General features: G+C 39.9%; 2 protein-coding genes across 2 annotated transcripts; one reads left to right on the top strand and one right to left on the bottom strand.

Moving 5' to 3' along the window:
* Positions 1–136: 136 nt before the first annotated feature.
* hid1a (HID1 domain containing a) lies at positions 137–10245 on the bottom strand. The gene is made up of 19 exons (XM_063471937.1): positions 10089–10245; positions 9219–9368; positions 8160–8330; positions 7571–7687; positions 6774–6880; positions 6524–6640; positions 4636–4843; positions 4491–4547; positions 4256–4396; positions 4073–4163; positions 3830–3981; positions 3650–3728; positions 3376–3540; positions 2998–3225; positions 1526–1677; positions 1359–1445; positions 1176–1267; positions 909–1067; positions 137–816 (listed from the first exon to the last, which is right to left on the bottom strand). Exons 1-19 carry the CDS (start codon positions 10152–10154, stop codon positions 753–755), a joined length of 2403 nt encoding a protein of 800 aa, XP_063328007.1. The 5' UTR covers positions 10155–10245; the 3' UTR covers positions 137–752.
* An 808-nt stretch (positions 10246–11053) lies between these two features.
* LOC134625447 (protein VCF1) lies at positions 11054–16230 on the top strand. Its single transcript, XM_063470667.1, has 3 exons — positions 11054–11613; positions 12053–12170; positions 13693–16230. Exons 1-3 carry the CDS (start codon positions 11597–11599, stop codon positions 13903–13905), a joined length of 348 nt encoding a protein of 115 aa, XP_063326737.1. The 5' UTR covers positions 11054–11596; the 3' UTR covers positions 13906–16230.
* Positions 16231–17674: the final 1444 nt, after the last annotated feature.

Raw genomic sequence — 17674 nt, 5'->3', positions numbered from 1 at the left:
GAAGGTGGCGCTTTTACAGATGGCAGAATTGGACTTTGTGTTCAGAACTACTGCTACTCTTTATGAACCGTTTACACACCTGAAATTTCAGATTTTGCTTTACAGCACTGTCATACATAATGCGACCAATGCAGAATTTGCAGATACATATTATATATTAGATTTTTTTTTTTCAGGACACTTTAAGGAAAATACAATTTCAGCATAGAACATTATAAGCATTTCTCAAAAATGAAACCTTGTCATATACATAAAAACATACAGTCTGTCTCAAAATATAATCACATAAACTTCAACCACAAAAGACAACTCAAAAAGGTGCAAGTTCACTTTAAAGCATTTCAAGTACAACAAATAATGTGGAATGATAACTTTGAGCTATACAAGATATGTTACACATCTTTGAAAGTTAAACAATATTCCCTCTTTCACTTTTATACTGTTAAAATTTGCCTCAGCCCTTACCAAACACTCCAGTCATCTCAGTGCTTTGACAAACATTCTGCGGTCTTAAGGTTTGAAGAAATGTACAAACACAGTTGTTTATGGACACTAGTGATAATTCAAACACTTTCTATCTTAATATAGACAGAAATCTCTACTCCACTCATCTGAATCACTCCCCTGTCTAGTTTGGTGGTGTCAGAAGCAAGCAACAGGTTCACAAGGATAGTTTCAACACAATGAGGTTTCCCACAAAACCAGCAGATACTGAAGGGATGAAGAACCCTAGAGTCATTTTCATTGACAGTCTACATCCTCTGGATCTCAAATAGTCGGACGTCAGTGTCATACCAGATCGGAGGATCAACATTGCTGAAACAGAAAAAAAGAAAATAATGGATTCGTTTTAATTTGCTTTTGAGGATATCAGTGTCCATAATTCTCGTCTAAAATGCCTAACTCACCGCAAATAAACGACGCCCCACATGTAGGTGCGAAACCACATGGCAGTGCCTGCATTGGCCTGATATTTCCTAATGAGGATGGGGTGAGGAACCGGCAGCAGGCCCACTAATGTGCCATGCTGTAGAAACTTTAGGATCTCTGATTCATCTGTTAGACCCCTGCAATGAAAGACACAGTAGACATTTACAGCATTTTTAGTAATATATCAAAACAGTTAGAATATGCTTTTTGCAGTCCAATCAAAACTAAGTAAAGTGTTTGCATACTTGTCAATGCAGATTTTCTCCACCTGGGGCACCAGCACCTGTAGAAGTCTCATGATGGTCTGCAGGGGTAGCTTACACTTCCAAGAGAGGACCTGGGATAAAAGCAAGCAAATATAAATTGAGTTCTCATTCCTCTAAACATCCAACATCTAACAAAAACTGAATGAGAGGCTGAGAGCAAACCCATTCTGGTGTGGGAGCCCAAAAGGACGTTGATGATGCACTTGACAAACGTCTTCTCTCCATTTCTGCTTCAGTGTAGAAAACATCCTAATAGTGTGAATAAATGAATTGAGAAATATCCTCTTTCCACTGGAGCAAACCAATACACCCCGTAAAAAGGCACTTACTTCATTGTCCCTGCCTGAGTTAGACTCCGTGTCGCTGGTCCCAGTGACTGCACTTTGGTCTGGGTGGACAGTGTTTGGGGAGTCTGTCTTTGGAACTGACACCATGGTGCCATCCTCTGATACTTGGGACTTCTCTGTCAGTTTATCAATGCCTACAGGAAACCAGCACCATAAATCACAGGACATTAGTGAATACGTTACAGATGTGTCTGGCGACATTATTTTACTTTTATAGTCTTACCAAAAAATTAAATGCAACACCAACTAATTTTGTGTTGTAACTAAAAAATGCATAGAGACTAAATTAAAGACATATGAATTCAATCTGCTAGCTCTAAGGCAGTCATTTTCATGTGCATGATGTGCATATGTACATGTTATAGATGTTCAGCAGCTTGCATCTAATGAGCTAATAACATGGCAGCAACTCAATGTATCTAGGCATGTAGACATGGTCAAAGCAACCTGCTGAAATTCCAACCGAGCATCAGAATGGGGAAGAAGGGAAGTTTAAGTGACTGAACATGAAATGGTTGTTGGTACCAGGTGTGTTGGTCTGAGTAAGACTTACAGAGAATGGTCTAAAAATAAAAAAAATATGGAATGAGCAGCAGTTCTCTGGGTGAAATGTCTTGTTGATGTCAGAAGTCAGAAGAGGATGGCCAGACCGCTTTCAGCTTATAGGAAGACAACAGTAATTCCACTTCTTATAATCAAGATACACAGAAGAGCATCTCTGAACACACAAGATATTGAACCTTGAAGCAGATAGGCTACAGCAACAAAAAAGCACACCAGGTGCCACCCCTGTCAGCTAAGAACAGGAAACTGAAGCTACAGTTCACACGGGCTGGTGGAAAAACTCTTCCAGGTCTGCTAAGTCTCAATTTCTGCTGCTACAGTCGGATAGTAGAGACAAAATTTGGTGTGAACAACATGAACGCTTGGCACATTTTGGGCCCCTTATTACCAACTGAGTATTATTTAAACCCCACAGAAGACTTGAGTATTGTCAATGACCATATCAGTCCCTTTATGACCAATCTCCTAATTGTTGCTTCCAGCAGGATAACGCTCCATGTGACGAATCTCAAATTATGTCTGTTTTTTGAAGAAGATAATGAGTTGACTGTATTTGAATGGCCTCCATAGTCACCAGATCATAGACCTATAGAGCACCTTTGCAATGTGGTGGAACAGGAGATTCTCATCATGAATTTACAGACCATAAATGTGCAGTAACTGTGTGGTGTCATATCAATATGGATCAAAATCTCAGAGGAATGTTTTCCTCACCGTTTTTGAATCTGTGCCATGAAGAATTAAAAGACTTCTGAAGGAAAAAGGGGGTTAGGTATAACTAATAGAGTGTCCAGTGAAGATATATGTTATGTCTGCTGTACCTACCACACAGGGAATAGATTGTATTGTAATTACAACATTACCGTACAAACAACACGTAGAGTCATTACCTGGCATAGCAACCAGGCTGGCCTTCAGTGTACCGGGCTCTGCTGGCACTGCAGGGTGTGAGCCCTCCATGGATACAGTCTCTTGGGAGCTGGTGCGGGAAATGACGTCAGGCGACTTCTTCTTCCTTTGCAAAGCCTTCTGGATGGAACTGGGGTCAGAGGGCAGGTTAGCCAGCTGATGGAACACATTACGCTTGCGAATTATGGCATAAACCAGGTTGCAGTTTCCTGGGAAGAGAAACATGGACACTTATGAAAATAATGATCTATCTATCTATCTATCTATCTATCTATCTATCTATCTATCTATCTATCTATCTATCTATCTATCTATCTATCTATCTATCTATGCCTTGAATGTCTCCAGCTTTCTCTTACCATCAAACTGGTACTGGATAATGTTGTTGAAAGCCTCGAGAAGGAAAAAAACCAGGTGATGGTTCTGAGCTGCAGAGAACAGGAACCAGGTGGTGGAAAAGGCCTCCAGCAGGTGGAGCAGTTTATTAGCTGCTACCATTGACAGGCTCTTCAAGTAAGGTGAAACTGAAGGATAAGCAGGAGTATTAAAAGGGTGTGAAATAAAAACTGTAACAACTAATTCTCATGCCGTGGTTATGTTGAAAACAAAATCTGAAATAGAATGCGTATTCACCATTTACAATGATGGTTAGTAGGCAGTCAAAGAGAGGCTGGAGACGCTGGTGGCCTGTTGTGATTATCTTGTGAAACACCTAGAAACCAAACAGAGCCACAGCTGTAAAACTTCACTGTATTTGAATTAGTTAGCTATCAAGAAAGCTCCCATTTCAGCACAGCAGCAGGTGTGTCTTACCACTATAAGGAGGTCAGCATGAGTCCCTGTGAACACCGGGATGTCCATAGGTACATGGAGAGAATAGGGCTTATTCAAGCGCACGCCAAAGTTTCTCTCACCACTCAGCAAGAGCAAAATGAACACACCAATGTGCATGAGTCCAACACGTGCTGCAGAAAAGACAAATCACACCAGAAATTGTTAAATGCATGCTTCTAGCAGAGGTTTGTTGTGTGCAGTGAAGCAACTGAGGAGACTCACACTGGTCTGCTCTCGCGTCATTCAAGTAGTAGAGTATAGGAACCAGGATATCTAACACATCGCTGCTCTTCAGGACAAAAAACAGGAACTTCTGCAGTGGGAACACAAAGTAGATTGTGACGTCAAATGAAAGCACCTTTTAATGCATCGTCTCCCCAAAGAAGCCTTTATCTTTATTCTAACCTTATTGAAGTCGCAAAGTTTCCAGAAAAGCACCAGAAGCTCCTGGTGGAACTGGATCTTCTTGGTGGAGTTAGGCAGGTAAGTCTGGGTCAAAGGGTTGGTCAGCAGACGAGCCAAGCCTTTCAGTACAAAATCAAAGTCCTACCATTGGGAGACCACAAAGATACAGATTTTCACAATGCGGTCTTTAAAGTAATGACATTGGAGGATTTTTAAGAAACACTGATATGCATACCTCCTCTCTGTGAATCCTTGACAAATAATTCACAAACAGGTTTTCTGGTCCTGTAGACTGAGCCGAACAAATTCAGAAAGATTTGAATAACAATAATTAAATGCAATAAAGCCATCAAGTGTCTTTGTCACAGTCTTGAAGTTACCTCTTGTTCCTCTATGCTGGATGGAGAGGCAGGGGGGTGGGGAATCCCTCCATCATGCTCCAGTGTCACAATGAGGATCTGTACCGCCTGCTCCACCAGCTGCTCCCGGTAGTCAGAGAAGAGCAGGTGGTTGTACGGGATGCCATAACCCACCGGGTCATAAGCGCACACCACATTCAGGAGAGACGTGAATAGAGGCAGAGCATGTCTAGGAACAAACAAAGATGGTGACAATGTCACTAAATGTCACGCAATCCACCTTTTATTTTTTGCAATTTGATTTACATCTAAGAGATAACTGAACCATGACACATCAGCATGGTAATATAGCAAGGTTTATGTCACGAACACTGGGGGTTTTTGTGACTGAGTTTGAGTGTTGTATTATTTTACTTTCAGCACTTATTCTTGGCTGGTTTCTTTATGTTTATACTCGCAGGCTTTTTTGGTTTCTGAACAACTATTTGAATTCTTCTCATGGTAGTTTGTTAATATTTAGTTCCTTAAGTCTTCGGTTTCTTTTACCCCCTCTGTGTTCTTTGTATCCTGTTGTCAGCTCTTAGCCTCTGTGGTAGGTGCTTTTCTGTCTTGTTATTTCCTGCTTTATTTTGTCACTTTTCTCCTAGTGTCATGTTTTAATTTTACTTGTTATTCTGATTTAGTTCAGCTGTGTGTCCCAGGTTCCTCCTCACTGCACCAATCACCCCTCTGTGTATTTGTAATCACTATCTTCCTTTGTCCTTTGCCAGGCCGTCTGTGTTCTCAGAAGAAAAGTCCTTATTATTTAGCAAGATTGGCCTCTAAAGTCTGCATTTGGCTCCTTTTGCGTACATCACTACATTTATGTGTGTGTGTGTGTGTGTGTGTGTGTGTGTGTGTGTGTGTGTGTGTGTGTGTGTGTGTGTGTGTGTGTGTGTGTGTGTGTGTGTGTGTCCATCATTATGAATGATTTTTCACCGACTCTTCTTTACATGCATAACCCAGTTTCAGCCAAACTTTAGCTGTCAGACAGAAGGCCTCACATTTGACTCTAGAATAATTTGGTATACAGAAAAGTTCAGGGTTAGCTCAGTGACTGCAAAGTGCCCAAGAAAACAAGCATAAATCATCACCCTTGATAATTGGTATGCGGTGTTTGTGCTGATATGCCTTGTTTAGTTCTCTCTAAATGTGGTGCTTTGCATGACCACCAAACATTTCTGCTTTGGTCTTGTTTGCATAAAAGACACTGGTGTTTTCAGATGCAACTTTTCACATCTAAGCCATTCTTTTTAGAGAGAAGATGCTTATTTTTTTCTTATCGCTTTGAAAAAACATTAACTTTTTTCTTTTTGAGTCTGACATGCAGCTTGGGTTTTTTGCAGTTTCTGTGAGCACTGTGCTGTCTGACCTTTGGGTTAATTTGCTGGGATGCCCAATCCTGAAAATACTGGTAGTTGTCTTGAATATTTTCCACTTGTGAATAATGTCTCTCGCTGAAAAACAATTGAAACTGCCTTATAAACCTTCCACTGCCAAACCGCCAAAATATCTGTTTTTTTAGAAGTTGTCACACTTGCTGGTGATCAGTTAATGACGTATATTTGGTTAGCAGCACCTGGCTGCTCTTAATTCCCATGGAACCAGTAAGGATGTACTTGGTTTTGTCACACACTGCTTCTGTAGTCTGGTTTAAGTAGTGTTAAGTGATAAATGACATGCTGTCATACGTCATAGTTCATCTGAGGTTGTATTTACCTCATTTTGAGATGTGCTAAGGGCCATATTTTTTTATTGTGTCCTGTGAGTAAAACTTTAGAATTGGATTTTAAAATTTGTGTACTTCTCCTTCTTTTTTTAAAAAAAAAATCATTGCTGTATGTGTGGATGTGCTTTTATTTTCCATTACCTGTTTTCTGTTGAGCAGAAAAATGTCACCCAAGGATTGAGGATAGTGTTGTCTGATGAAGGAGGGAGGTACATGGCCTCGGAGAAGCAGGTCAGTAATAATCTCAACAGTTCTGTCCTGAAGCATAGAGATTGAAAAGACAGAAAAGACAAAAAAGAAAAAAGAAAAGAAAAGTAAATCACACACACAAAAATAAGATTACATTTTAGATTTTACCAGGCAGAGCTGTACACACTTGAGGCCAACTCACCTATTCAGATCATGGATGTAGTTTAGAGGGGGCGACTGTGCAAATCCCACCCCTGCCTCCCAAATGTATTCACAGCTGTCGATAGACTGCATGCTCTCTACTGAGTCCTGGATAAAGTCACACACACAGACGAACACACACAAAAAAAATCCAGTCAAATAGCTTTATAGCTACATTTCCTGGTCTTAGATTTGCAAAGTAATTTATTCAGTGACTTAGACTCAATTGTAGATAATGGGAAGATTGACATTGTCAAACATTGTTAACTCCTGGTAAGGAATGGCTTATGAAACCTGATCTCTGGTATATGAATTCTAATATTCTGCCATTGCCATCCAGATTGTGGGTAGGTATAATTTGCTGTTGCTGTCACTTTTTATATAAAAGATCATTTCACTTTTGTTGCCATAACAGACTTTTCTGACATCTACCTTAGCATTGAAATTATTACATGAACAGCAATGGGGAGTTCAAAGTTACAGACTGAGCAACATTCTTTTCATACTCATGGAGAATTCTTCCTTTTGTCGCTGAGAAAGTATCAGCCACCAGAACCTAGCTCGGTGCTTCGGTCAAACTTGAGTGGCAGGTTAGTTGGGAAATCTTTGAACAGGAAGAAGGAAGCAGTGCCTGAAGAAATATGTCTAACGTCTGGAACAATCTTAGAGACTAAGGTCAAGGAATAAATGTTTGTGCTGCACTATTCTGTCAGCAGTAACTTCTTTTGCTGGATGGAGGTAGGATAACAAATTAATGACACTGGACTGTACCGTGTCAGAAGGAAAGTTGTTACTCACAGGGCCCCTCTTGTGACTATGCACAGTGAAGTCAGGGCAGAAGAGGAGGTCAGCGATAGCCAGGAGCAGCGACTCGGCCAGTGGTCGAGCTCCTTCATCATCATCCAGCTCGTCTGTCTGAAAAAATGTGGAAAAAGTGGAATCTTTCAAAAATATTTACTTTTTTTTAAAGAAAAGGAAGAGAATACACCTTTTTATATCTGGAATGAGGGAATTTAGCTTCACTGGAATAAAGCATTCCCACTTGGGAAAGCACAGGGCTTATAACTCATTTATTAGGTGAATCCATCTTTATATAAGTAAAATAAGAAAGCTTCTGAGAAGCTTGTTGACACTCTATCATATTTTTAGAAACAAACAAAAGCAGTATTTAGTGTTACAAGTGATTTGAAAGCCTGCTGAATGTGATGAGTATATTTATGCATATTTTTATCTAGCTATCTATTTTCTTAACTCCTGATCCAGCCTTGTGAGCACTGTGATAGACTGGTGACATCTCCAGTGTGTGCCCCGGTTTTCTTCCATACAACCATGGATATACAATGTTAATCTGTGACAAACTGGTCTTCCTTTTCCCATGCCAACTCACCCCAGCCCGCCCAGCACCAGGCACGGTGGACCAGAAAAATCCTCTCCAGTCCTGGTCCTCAAAGATGTAGGGAAGGATGCGGGTCAGGATGCGACAGCAATTCAGGACTACCTGCTTTTCTTTCTCAGAGGGACAACCAGACTCTGCTCCCTGGACAAGCTTCTCCACGGCCTGAAGAATCCAGAAACATTGTAAGCGGGTGATTATATTTAGTATGGAACATAATATCTAGTATCTACATCTTCTGTACTGATATATGGCACTGATCATTTAATTCAGTTTGATATTGTGTTTTAATTCAATTTAAAAACAGTGAATATGCTTCAGCTACACTGGTGCTAGATCTTGTTTAATTAATGAGGCATTACCCACACAGCACACCTCACTACACATCAAGGATCTATATATAGATAATACTATACTATAGTATTTTATAACATTTTTTGAAATAATATAATTATTTTAGCACTGAATTCTTTCCAAACCAGAATGTCACCATGAGGAAAACAGCTATCCATCCATAATCATATATCTTAATATGCAATCAACTTTTAGTTTGGGGACATAAATATATTACAGCAGTTATCAAGAGTCATGCTCATTTGTTTGTTAGGAAACATGGCACCATGTTAAGCACCAGCAGTCTTACCAACAAACAGACAAGCATACTTAATCTCTGTATCTGCAATTTTTGGACCTTTTAACAAAAATTTACTTGGTGATTTATTATCTAAATTTCATCAAATACACGCTGCAGATAAGCAAGCTAAAAATAAGCAAGAACCCCTTTGAACCTGCTCAGCTTTCAAGGGCTCTCATTCCCACCTCTTCATTTAATTATGCTGTGAGCCCCACTGTGTTTGTTTCTGACAGGCAGCTTCAAAACGGAAGCTGGTGGCTAGAGACGGGAAGCAACGGGAAAAGGAAGGGGAGCTGACTCATTTATTCAGACATCTAAGAGCCTGTGCAGGGCTCTGCAGTCAAAATAAGGCACAGTTTCCAAACAACAGCATTCCATTATGTAACACAAAATGCGCCGAGAGTTTATTTAATGCTTACTTTATAACAAAGGGTCGCTAAATTTGAGGGGGACTCCTCTCGAACAGCTCTTATCTCTGCAGCTGGCACCAGTGCAAAAACATCCTGGACCGTGGTGGTGGTGTCTGCCCAGAACTGATCCCAGAAGGCATCGTCTGTGGCTTCCACTGGCTGGAGAAAAATATGTGCACATTTCAGTTCCCTTTGAAGCAAAACTGAGCATTTAACCTCGGCCAGACGTCTTATTTTATTTTATTTTATTTACAACAGCCTTGATCTTGCGCTGCACAGGATTAAAATCGTATCTGAGACCTTTACCTTAATACAAAGATCTACACGCTTATCCTTTCATGTATTATATACATAATCAGAGCTCATGGCAATGTCAACACAATTGCTTGTTCTAGCAGCAGCGCAAACAGTATCTGTGACACTGACGGCACAGTCCACCTGCCGCATCTGCAAACGTAGTCCAGACCTACGTCATCACCTTTGATTTTGCTGTACGCCACAATGTATAATCATCTGAACTGAACGCGTACAGCATTGAAAAACCAAACAAGCAAAAAACAAACAAAAACGAATTACGGTGACTCACAAAGCAGAATCTGTGACAATTTAATCCAGTTTAATAAAGATACGACACAGGCCTGTTTGCATTCAGATGATAAATATTTATAATCTGCAAAATAATAAACAGACGTGACCCGAAAAGGCAGCATGCAACACGAGATTAGTTTATTTTTATTTATATATATTTTCTTTTGCTCCTGCGTCGCAAGCGTTATCCCTTCATCTCGTCGACGATGCTCTTCGGTGCGCCCACTGGCTCTGTCTTTTAACGATTTATTTAGTTGGATAGAATACACATATAAACTGCTCATAACCCACCTGTGTTTTGGTCGTGAGCTGGATCACTGCCTTCCTGAAGTTCAATTTAGAGTCGGTGCTGCCCATTGCGGTTATTTGCCTTTATACACAGAAGGACCGCCGCTACTGACAATCCCTGATAATCTCACCTCCGTCCTTCGCTTGAGTCATTGGCGGAGACAATTTTTCACTCTATTGGCTGGCTGGGCAAGCAGGCTGCACTACAGACTGCAACTTCCGGGTTGAAAATGTGCCAGCCACTTACTTCAGAGTGGATATTTTGTTTTAAGCCTTCTATCTGCCATACAACGGGAAATACAATATAATACATGGCAACCTAATCTGCATGTCTACTCTTCAGTATAAAATATCCATAAGAACATATATGTGGAAATAGACTTCAGCTTATTGCTTTGTTGACTTGTTTCTGTTGAATAGTCTCAGCCCTCAAGACAAACATTATGACAATAAATGTGTTTGCAAATGGCGACATCCTATGGGGAAATTAATGTGGTATAAATGGGGTTGACTTGATCAGACGAAGTATATTTTCAGGGTTAATGTGCTGTTTAACGTCAGTTCTTGTGTAGAACTTAAGTCTCTGAATGCTTTGTTACTTTCGGTTACCACAGAATCCGGGAACAAGACGCAAGAGATTTGTGCATTTGACTGACATCGAACCAAAAACCTGCTTCTAAAGCGAATGTACAAAACTTCACACTATAATTGCTAGAATAGTGTTACCTTTAGGCGTTCTTCCTTTCAGTCCCAAGCCACCTCATATTTTTACTTATGAAAAAGGAAAAGCGTGCATTACACAAGTTAGCTTTATTTTCTGTTGCTTATTTCTATTGCCCTTGTTATTAACCTTCACGTCTATACTGGTATATATGTGTATATATGTGTATATATACCATGTGAGTTAGGGTTCGTTTTTTCCTATTGGTCTTTAAAGGCACCATAATTGGTCTTTGCGCAGGCGCGGTGCCATGTAAACACAACAGTTGCGGTTGGTTGTGCGTGTTATCAGTAGCAAGTATCGTTGGCTAGGTTGAGTTTGAACCCTAGTAATTTTATTTCGATTTAAGAGCGCAATAGTCCCGAAAGGGAGTAAAAATTGTACTGCGTGCAGTAGTTAGCTAATATATGATAAGAGGATTCCCGTTAGCTTGCGGTGACGTTAGCATTAGCTTGGAACCAATGATAAAGCGCTTTAGGACAGGCTTGTTAACTACCTAGCTCGTCAACGCCTGATCTTTTTTTGTTGTCAATTAACGCCACGTCGAATTTTTTGTGTGGTTTATCACTCTAACTGATGTCTTTGGCACTGTCACTGAAATGGAAAACTGTATCGCATTGTTATTGAGCGTAATTAGCTAATCAGGCAAAGTTAGCTAAACTAACAGGCCGTCGACAGACAGGAAACGAGCTCCGTTAACCAGCAAATAACGTCAGCCAACCGGCTCCTCCTGTCTGCTCAGAAGAAAATAAAAAGAAGAATCTCGTTTAGGTTGCTCAAGTGTTATCATATGTTGACTGAAAGCAGGTGAGCTTGCAATATAACTCCATTTGAGTAGATTGAGTAGTGATTGAACGAGAGTTGGCTCGACATTTCCGTGGCCTTTGTTGCAGGACCCACGTAAAATGTTGAATATGCTAACAAAATAATCATGATTCCAGCAACTGTAATTGGTCACAGCAACTGTATTACTTTAACAACTGTAGTGCTGTAGGTCTATGGTGTCTTCGAAGTACCGTTGAGAATATACCCAGCTAGCTGGTCTTGAATATAACAATGGCAGCTTGCAGTGACTTTGCATAATAATCGTCATGTATACACTGTAGCAGGGATAAGTCATTGCTTTTAAATTCGTCTACTCTACAATTAACTGAGGAATTAGGTCTCATATGTTGCTTACACTTGTTTTTAATAAGTTGGTGAGGCCACATTGATCTTTACCTATTTTGGCTTTCTACCTGAACAGGAAACGGCAGCACAGTGGTGGTGATGAGGAGAATGGCCACCTGGTGCCCCAAGCCAAAAGGCAGACCAGAGCACATCCCATCTCTCCTGAGCCAGGCCGTGATGCCTGGGACTCTGAGGTACAAGCGTTAACTGAAACTTGCATTAAGCATGTTATTCAGTTCATTTAGAAACTATAGAGGGAAGGTAACATGATACTCACAGAAACCTGAATAGAAATGCAGTGCTCTGAATAAGCATTTCTCATTTTTTGCATGTCGTTAAGCAAATTTTAATATTACACAAAGATGACTGGTGTGAATACAAAATGCAGTTTTTAAATGATGGTTTCATTTATTAAGGGGAAAAAGCTATCCAAACCTACCTGGCCCTATGTGAAAAAGTAAACCTAATAACTGCTTGTGCCATCCTTTGACCCAAGAACTGCAGTCTAGTTTTTGATAACTGGCTATGAGTCTTTCACATTACTGTGGAGGAATTTTTGCCCTTTCTTTTTTAGAGAATTGTTTTAATTCAGCCACACTCTCTTATTTTTTTGAGCATTTTTCGAGTTCAGGTCCAACCCAGCATCCGAATCTGATTTGAGTCTAGAATTTGACTAGGTCAGTCCAAAGCTGTCCCTTTTTTGTTTTCTTGAGCCATTCAAAGGTGGACTTGCTTGTGTGTTTTTAGATAAAAGTCCTACTACATTGACTAGTGTGTTTGAGTTTCATGACACGAACTGATCAACAGACTTTCTCCCTTAAACTTTACCTACCATATTTGACTTTTAATATAATGTTGGCAGCACAGTGGTTGGCACTGTTCCATTACAGCAAGAACGTCCTGGGTTCAATTCCACTATCAGGCCGGGGTCTTTCTGTGTGGAGTTTGCATGTTCTCCCCGTGTTTGTGTGGGTTCTCTCTGGGTACTCCGGCTTCCTCCCACAGCCCAAAGACATGCAGTTAGTAGGTATATGTTAAGTGGAACCTCTAAATTGCCCATAGATATGAATGTGGGCGCAACCAGTTGTCTGTGTGTTAGCCTTGCGACAGACTGGCGACCTGTCCAGGGTGCACCCTGCCTCTTGCCCTATAACAGCTGGCATAGGCTCCAGCATCCCTGCAACCCTGAAAAAGATAAGCAGTAGAGAATAGATGGATATGATGTTGATGTACAAATGTAATTTTATGCCGGTACTAATGAAACTCAAACCCTATTTTCCAAAAACTTCAATTAAAAATATTAAGATTAAAGATCATTTAAAACATGTATTTTGTATTCACTCAGGTTATCTTTGTCTAATGCTAAAATTGGTTTGGCCTGAAACATGTCAGTTTTCCAAATCTGCAATAAAAGAAAACAAGTACACTTACTTGCACCCATAATGTCACTGCGCAGTTAAAACTGTTGTAAAATCATGACTGTGTTTGTTCCTTAGTTTGAAATATTCCTCTGTTTTCCTGTATTAGTCTGTGTACATGTGTTATTTTAACTTTGTAGTATTTAATTTTATTTTTAGTCAGTTATGGAGCTTTGAATTTTACTAGATGCAGATTTAAAGTAGAAGCTGGTTCAGTTCGTATGATATTAAATTCAACGTTAATGTGCAGACCCTGGATTCTAACATTCTAATGGTAATGTTAATATCTGCATTTCAGTCATCCAACAGTGAGAGCAGCAGCAGCATCAGCAGTCCTGAACGTGCAGCTGGGAGCTGCGTCAGTCAGTGTGCTCAGGGCCCCTGCAGTCCGCTTAGTGTGGGCAACTCTTTTGAGCCCACGAACCCAGTGTCCTACCTGCATATCAACCGCATCCTGAAGGATGCCCACTTCCAGAGCCTTCAAAACCGAGGTCAGCTGAGAGACACATGACGACATAACGTCCCTCTGTCTGTCGCCAGAGGACTGAAGCCCTGAGACGAGTATGAGCATCACATGCTGAGTCACTTCACACAGCTCTTCCCCACCCATCTCCACTGTGGTATGTCACAGCTCTATAGATGTGTGGATGGAGACCAGCATCTGGTCATGTGTCCGAGGATGGTTCATCATTAAAATAAATCATAATGATAATCATTTTAGCAATAATAACTGTGATCAACAACCATTCTTTTGATCCACTTATTTTCTGACCAGTCTGGTTTACGTGCTTCTCTAGGAGCCTTATTGTGACTAGATGATGATGATGATGATGATGATGAATCCATGTATTTTTGTCTTAAATGTTGTGTGAAAACAAAGCGAGCTGCCGAAGTGGCACCATACACAGTTTTAGGCTGGTCAGTGTGACTGCTTTAGGCTTCTAGTAGGGTAATGGGGGTTGTAAAATGGTGAATCAGATGTCTGTGTAAGTACATAGACCAGTCTCAGGGAGGATTTGCACTTGTCTTGGACTGCTCATTTGCTTTCATATTCAGACAGGGACTACTTTATGGGGGGCTGTAGAAACCATGGGTGTTAACTTGGCAAAGGACGAGATCTTTCCAGCCGTTACTTAGTAAATCAGGTATTAAAATGTTTTGTAAATGCATCTCAATCAAACGTATTAGAGTTGGGTCACGGAGAAGGTCACATTTTTGAAGGATTGATAACACTCCACTACAGAGAATTTCCAACAGTTTGACTGGTAAAATATTTTCAGTGCCATTGCATTCTTGTGTTCATTTTCATGTAGTTTAATTTACTTCTGATTTGGAAATTTACCATGTGTGGATCACTTGAATCACACATTTGGTTAGTTCATGTTAATAATAATAAGATGCTGAATTAAAAAAAAAAAAAAAAAAAAAAAAGATGGACCAGTGCTTTTTTTTTTTTTTTTTTTTTTTTTTTAAATTCAGTACCTTGTTATTTTAGTTTGAAAGCCAAGTCACTGCTAACCAGCTAGCCCCACCTTTTTTCTGCTAGCTGGGAAACTTTCAGCTGCCTTCAGTCAGTCTGTTATCCCAAGAAGGCTTTTTTCTGGCTCAGTAAGAAATCAGCTGTAAGCTGAAAGGTCACTTCAGCCAGAATCTGCAGCAGACGCAGAAATTATACATGTTTCATAATGCAAAGCTCAGCAGACGTTCAGATCAGAACAAGAACCAACATCTTTAACTGTAGTCCAATTCAATGGCGTTTAAGTCTATTTGTGGAACGTGATACGTACTGGAGAGGCAGGGAAATGACATGAAAACCACCAGAATAGCCTCCTGGCCAACATGGGAGCTAGGGTAAGGTAGTTAATTGCAATTAGACCTAAAATAATATACCTATGTATTGCAAGTTTTATGAAAGTTATCTGATAAGATTGGTCGATCACTCAGCCCTTAATGCAGACTGTGAATCATCTATAATAAGGTGCACGTAATTATAATGTTACTGTTTTAAATAACGACTGGATGAAGCCATTTCCAAATGAATATAATGATCAAAAGCGACAGTGGGAATGCTCTTATTTGTCTGTATTATGTTTTTTTCTTATAATAATGACAATAGAGACTGGTTGGTATAGAATTAATGAGTGGACAAAGCTGACTAACAAAAACACAAGAGTACTTGATTATTGTGAGTTGAGCTCAGATGAAGTAAAGATAATTTTAGTGTTTTGTGACCATGGAAAAGTGATCCAGTATGAGTTACCTTTTATCTCGTGACCACAAAGAGAAATCCAAACAGTAATAACACCCATTAGCTCTACAGCCTTCCAGATGTCTTATTTTCTCAGTTGTTGTTTTTTTTTTTTTTCTTTCCTTTATTGTACAGGGGGATGGTGCATTTGGGGGACAGCTAGTTGTTTCTGTCCAGACAGAGTTGCGGTGCAGCCTTTTAGGTTTAAAAAAAAAAAATAGGCTTGGACTGCAATTATTACTGGAGCCACTAAAGAGCAGATAGTTTTTCTGCCTGTGCACTACCATTCAGATATTGCTGCATGAGTGTCCCTCTGCACCAAACATCCAGGTGGGTTTCTAACATCCTGTTGGGATTGATTTCTTTAAATCATTGTCCCAGGACTAAACTCAGTTGTTGTTTTTGTTTTATTTTAATTTTTTAAACTGGCATGGCAGAAATGAAAGCCTTTTGAAGATGTGGTTTATTTTTGTTCAATTTTATATTTTTTCTATATTATATATTTAGTAATGTACATGATATTAATGTGGCACTGATTCTTTTGTGAATATCCTCTCATTTCATAAATAAAATTTATTGATTTTTCAACAGTTGTCTTTCTTTTTTTGCTTTTGGTCACCAAATGTTTTATGCTTTCCAAAGTAATGATGTCTTTTGGTTTGTTGTTAATATATCAATTCTTAATTTTCAGTACGAGAAGGAATGTTTTCTATTGGCTATTCATGCTGTCAGGTTTGCTCATTGTGGAAAGTCTATGCATACAGGTATCCCATCTATCCACTTTTTATTTTTTTCCTCCAGTAATGAATGGCTCCCCATGCACTGAGACCATCTTTAATGAGACATGACCTGTGTCTAAGGGAAGCACAATGAAAGGTTTCTTTAATTAGCATGCTATGTGTCCTTGTCACAGACACAGTAATAGATTACATACATTAATGCACCACATGTAACCACGGTTACCGTACTGGCTACTGTGGGCGCTCATTACTTGCCTCCTTTGATTCACCCACTCCACCTCTGCTAAATTAGAGATGACAAATGGGTTAGAAATGTTCCCACATTGTACAAACATACCTCTTTCCGCAGGTGCATGACTTAACTAACATACAGCCTTTCATCTAAGCATCATCATCTTAAGTATATCAGAATATCCTCTTGTGTCTTGTTGTGGATAGATATATATACATATATAGAGAGAGATAAATAGATTTAATTTCTTTTTCCAATATGCATGAGGGAGGAAAGAAGCCTATTAAAGAAATATTGCTTCCAAAAATGGAGATCAAGCAAGGCATCAGTAGGTTCTCTTTAAGATGATGAAGTAATAAACTGTAAAAGGTACAACAGCTAAACTTGGCCAAGGGCTGTATTTATTTTAACCAAGTATGCGATTATGTATTTATTTATGAATTAATCTAACTTTTCTGATCCTATTTAACATTAAGTGTCATTGAAGTTTTGCAAAAGCCCAAAGGCTGCTCCTGCACCAACCTGCCATTTAAACAACCCCAGTAGGGTTGAGTGTGCATCCCAGTCTGTGCTGTGGAAGCGGCAGATGTTCTAAGCACAGATGTTCTCAAACAGAGCAGCAGAGGGCAGTACACTCTGTTGGCTAGACAACGGTGTTCATTTCAGTCTGAAACTCATAAACAGTAAACAACTCCACAGCAGGATCAAGACATGTGAGCTACATAGAAGATATTTATCTTTAATCTGTTGTTACATAGAAACACACACATACACGCACACAGAGTCCTTTCCTTTCAGCACACAGAAGGTGGGCGATGATGAATGGCTCCCATCAGTTGAGTGGAGAGGCAGGAGAGAGTTAAATGCGCTGTCCTTGTTCTGCGGTCTATGTATGCGCATACATTGTTATATTTTTACCATGGCCAGCTAAAAAATCTGGGTTAGTCTATGGCTCCTTTTCTGTGTGTCCTCTCGGCTGATTCCCATCTCGCTTTAAAGGTGAATGCACGGTGAACACCAGTTACACACAACAGTGCAGGCAAACAGAGAAACCTGTGCA

This window comes from Pelmatolapia mariae, linkage group LG4 (assembly GCF_036321145.2).
Source record: "Pelmatolapia mariae isolate MD_Pm_ZW linkage group LG4, Pm_UMD_F_2, whole genome shotgun sequence".
NCBI lineage: Eukaryota > Metazoa > Chordata > Actinopteri > Cichliformes > Cichlidae > Pelmatolapia > Pelmatolapia mariae.
This window is presented reverse-complemented; position numbering and strand designations above follow the sequence as displayed.